This window comes from Suricata suricatta, chromosome 1 (assembly GCF_006229205.1).
Source record: "Suricata suricatta isolate VVHF042 chromosome 1, meerkat_22Aug2017_6uvM2_HiC, whole genome shotgun sequence".
In the NCBI taxonomy this organism is placed as follows: Eukaryota; Metazoa; Chordata; class Mammalia; order Carnivora; family Herpestidae; genus Suricata; species Suricata suricatta.
Window position 1 is genome coordinate 191011783 of NC_043700.1, and position 2958 is coordinate 191014740.

At 62.6% G+C, this 2958-nt stretch overlaps 1 protein-coding gene across 1 annotated transcript in view; it reads right to left on the reverse strand.

Moving 5' to 3' along the window:
• The window catches only part of AFAP1 (actin filament associated protein 1), a 125959-nt gene that overhangs the window by 38027 nt on the left and 84974 nt on the right, over window positions 1-2958 (reverse strand). The window contains exon 7 of the mRNA XM_029948981.1: window positions 249-344. Coding sequence (XP_029804841.1) covers window positions 249-344 — 96 coding nt within the window. The remainder of the gene's footprint in view (window positions 1-248; window positions 345-2958) is intronic.

Consider the following 2958-nt stretch of genomic DNA (forward strand, 5'->3'; position numbering starts at 1 on the left):
CAGCCCGGCACGCGGTGCACGTCCGCCACGTCACAGACCTCCAGCCCCTTTGGTCCACTCACACCTTTACACACGCACACCAACCGTGGGGTCTGCAAAATGACAAACGCAAGCTGCGTACCGCGTAGGCACTAGAGGGCGCCCGCAGCAGAACCACACCTGCGTCCAGCTGTTAAGCGCTCACGCGCAGGGAGGGAGGCCTGAAGCGACAGCCAGGGCACTGCTCCCGGGGAGAAACGCGCCCTTACCTTCTCCAGCTCGGTCTTGTGCACCGGGGAGCCTGACGGGGGCGGCACGTCTGAGTCCACGGGGCCGCTGCAGCCGCTGTAGACCTCGCGGATCACCTGCAAGAGGCGTGGACACGCGTGAGCGCTCGCGCATCGCCCGCGACAGGCGTGGACACGCGTGAGCACTCGCGAAGGCAGGCGCGTGTGGCAGGAAAATCCGTGGGCTCAACAGCCCCTGGCTTTAAGTTCCAAGATACCATTTGTTCCCTCTTTCGCCCACCAGGTGTGTCTCCGATCCTGGACTGACACAGTGCCCTGGGCTCATGGGGCTTCCATTCCAGCATAGTCTAGATGCCACGCTGAACAGCGGTGTCCCCCAGGCGGGAAGGCACAGTAAGACAGCAGTAAATGCCACAAAAACGGGAAGGCGGTGCTTAACAAAAGGGGAGTGGCTAATCTGTAAGAGCCAGAGGCCTCACTGGGATGACGTGTGAGCCGGAGTCATGGCCCGAAGGATGTGGCCACGTAAGGACCTGGTGGAAAAGGCATCCAGGCAGAGGCATCAACTGGTGCAAAGGCCCTGTGGCGGGTGTGAAGTGTTGAAGGGTAGCACCTAGTGCTGCATGGCAGGAGACGGGGTGGAGGCCACCAGGAGGGTTGCACAGCACCCTCAGGCCACGGAGGAGGTGGGTTTGTGCAGTGAGGAGCCCAAGAGGGTAGGACTGACTTTCTGGGAAGCGGCACAGCACAGGGGCCAAGAGCGCGGGCCACACAGCCCGACTACTGGGGTTTTCATCCTGCCCTTCGCCTTGGGCAAATAGCAAACTACTCCGTGCTTCAGTGTCCCCACAGGCCCAGCAGAGAGGCAGTGGTCCCGCTCGTGAAAATGGCCAATATGATGCCTTAAACAGGGAGCGCACCCATTGGAAGTGTGGCCCGCACTGGCTGCGGGGGGAGGGACGCACAGGACATAGTAGGAGATGAGTTGGGCCGTCCTGTGGTGGCTCAGAGCACAGAGGGGGCAGTGCAGGCTGCAGCGCTGGCAGGAGGGAGCCAAACAGTGGACTCTGGAGGATTCTGGAGGAGAGCCAGCAGCGCAAGAGGCGGAGAGAAGCAGCAGGTCGGGGAGAAGCAAAGGCAAGTTCCCAGGCAGAGCTGGGAATGAACTAGGCGGTGAGGGCAGAAGAGCCGCTGCTCACAGCCTGGGAGGGGTGAGGCACCAGAGGGAGGGCAGACGGAGCAGGACGCAGGCCCAGGAGAAGGGCCAGAGCCGGTCAGCACCTGGGGCTGAGCCAAAGGGGCGAGGCTCATGCAAGAACGAGCTGGACCAGCCAGCGAAGCAGGGGCGAGGAGAGAGGGTGCAGCTCCCAGGAGCAGGGAGGAGGAGGGAGAAAGCCCCTCTGCCGGGGGTGGGGGGGATGGGGGGATCCCAAGAGGAGGTGAGCAGAAGAGGCTCTCCGGAGGCGGCAGGAGGGTGGGGTCTGGAGAAGGCGGGAGGACCCGGCCAGGCCGCGTATCTGGTGGCCGGAGTCAGAGGACGTCCTCTGTGTCCGGTCCTGTGTTCTGAGTGAAACATGGAGCCGGATCGTCAGCCCAGCTCAAAGTCCTGACCTCACTCAGCCTCCGTTTCCTCACCAGCCAAGGCGGGGGGGCTAGGACCACCTGCCCGGGAGGTGACAGTGATTAAGAGGACATGAGACCCTCTATGCAAAACGCCTAAGCCGGCAGCTGGCACGCGGTGGCGCTGGTCACAAGCACCGTCACTGTGGTGAGCGTCCTCACCGTTGGTGCCGAGGGCTCAGAGGGGACCCTGCCCCTGACAGTCAGGTGAGGGGCGCCAGGGCGCGTAGGCGGTGAGCCCGGGCCCTGCCGGTGCTCACGGCGCCCCCTGCGCGAGCACGTCAGGAGCACCGAGCTCCGGCCGCAAGTGGCCACGTCGTCAGGCTCTGCCCCCACCATGGCGAGAGCGGCAGGGCCCCCCCTCAAAGCCACAGGCGGCCGCAGTCCTCACATACCCCCCGCACCCGTGCCCTGGGCGCCCACCTGTCCATGTCTTCTGTGTCCCAGAGCCGAGCACATAACAGCAACATAGAAGGGTTTGATGGGGGCACGCCTGGGGGGCTCAGTCCATTAAGCATCTGACTTTGGCTCAGGTCATGATCTCATGGTTCATGGGTTCGAGCCCCGCGTTGGGCTCTGTGCTGAAGCCTGCTTCAGATTCTGTGTCTCCTGCTCTCTCTGCCCCTCCCCTGCTCACCTGCTTTCACTCACTCTCAAAAATAATGAACTTTTTTAAAAATGAAAGAAGATCTGATAAAAGAAAAAAAAAGGAGGGAACAAGGAAAGAAAACGGATGTGATGTTTTCCACAGGGATGGGAAGATGAAGGCGTGGAGTCCGGGGGGAAGAGGGCGGGCCCTCGTGACAGCCTCTCCCCGGTCCTCCGCACGGATTTCCGGAATCCTCGGAGAACATAAAGTTCAAACTGAAGAAGGAGCGTGCGGATCACAGCCACGCCTGTGGCACCGGCACAGCCCACGGAGGTCACCCCACTCTCCCTGTCACTGCGGTGTCCCCTCTCTCTGTGCCAAATCTGGACCTGTTCTGCCCACAAAGGTCCAGGGAACGGCGCCCTCGCTGCCAGGGCCAGATGAGGCGCGGCCGCACCTCCCATGCTGGGAAGCCCTCCTAATACCCCCAACACCCGGATCCGGAGGCTCGGAACCCTGCAC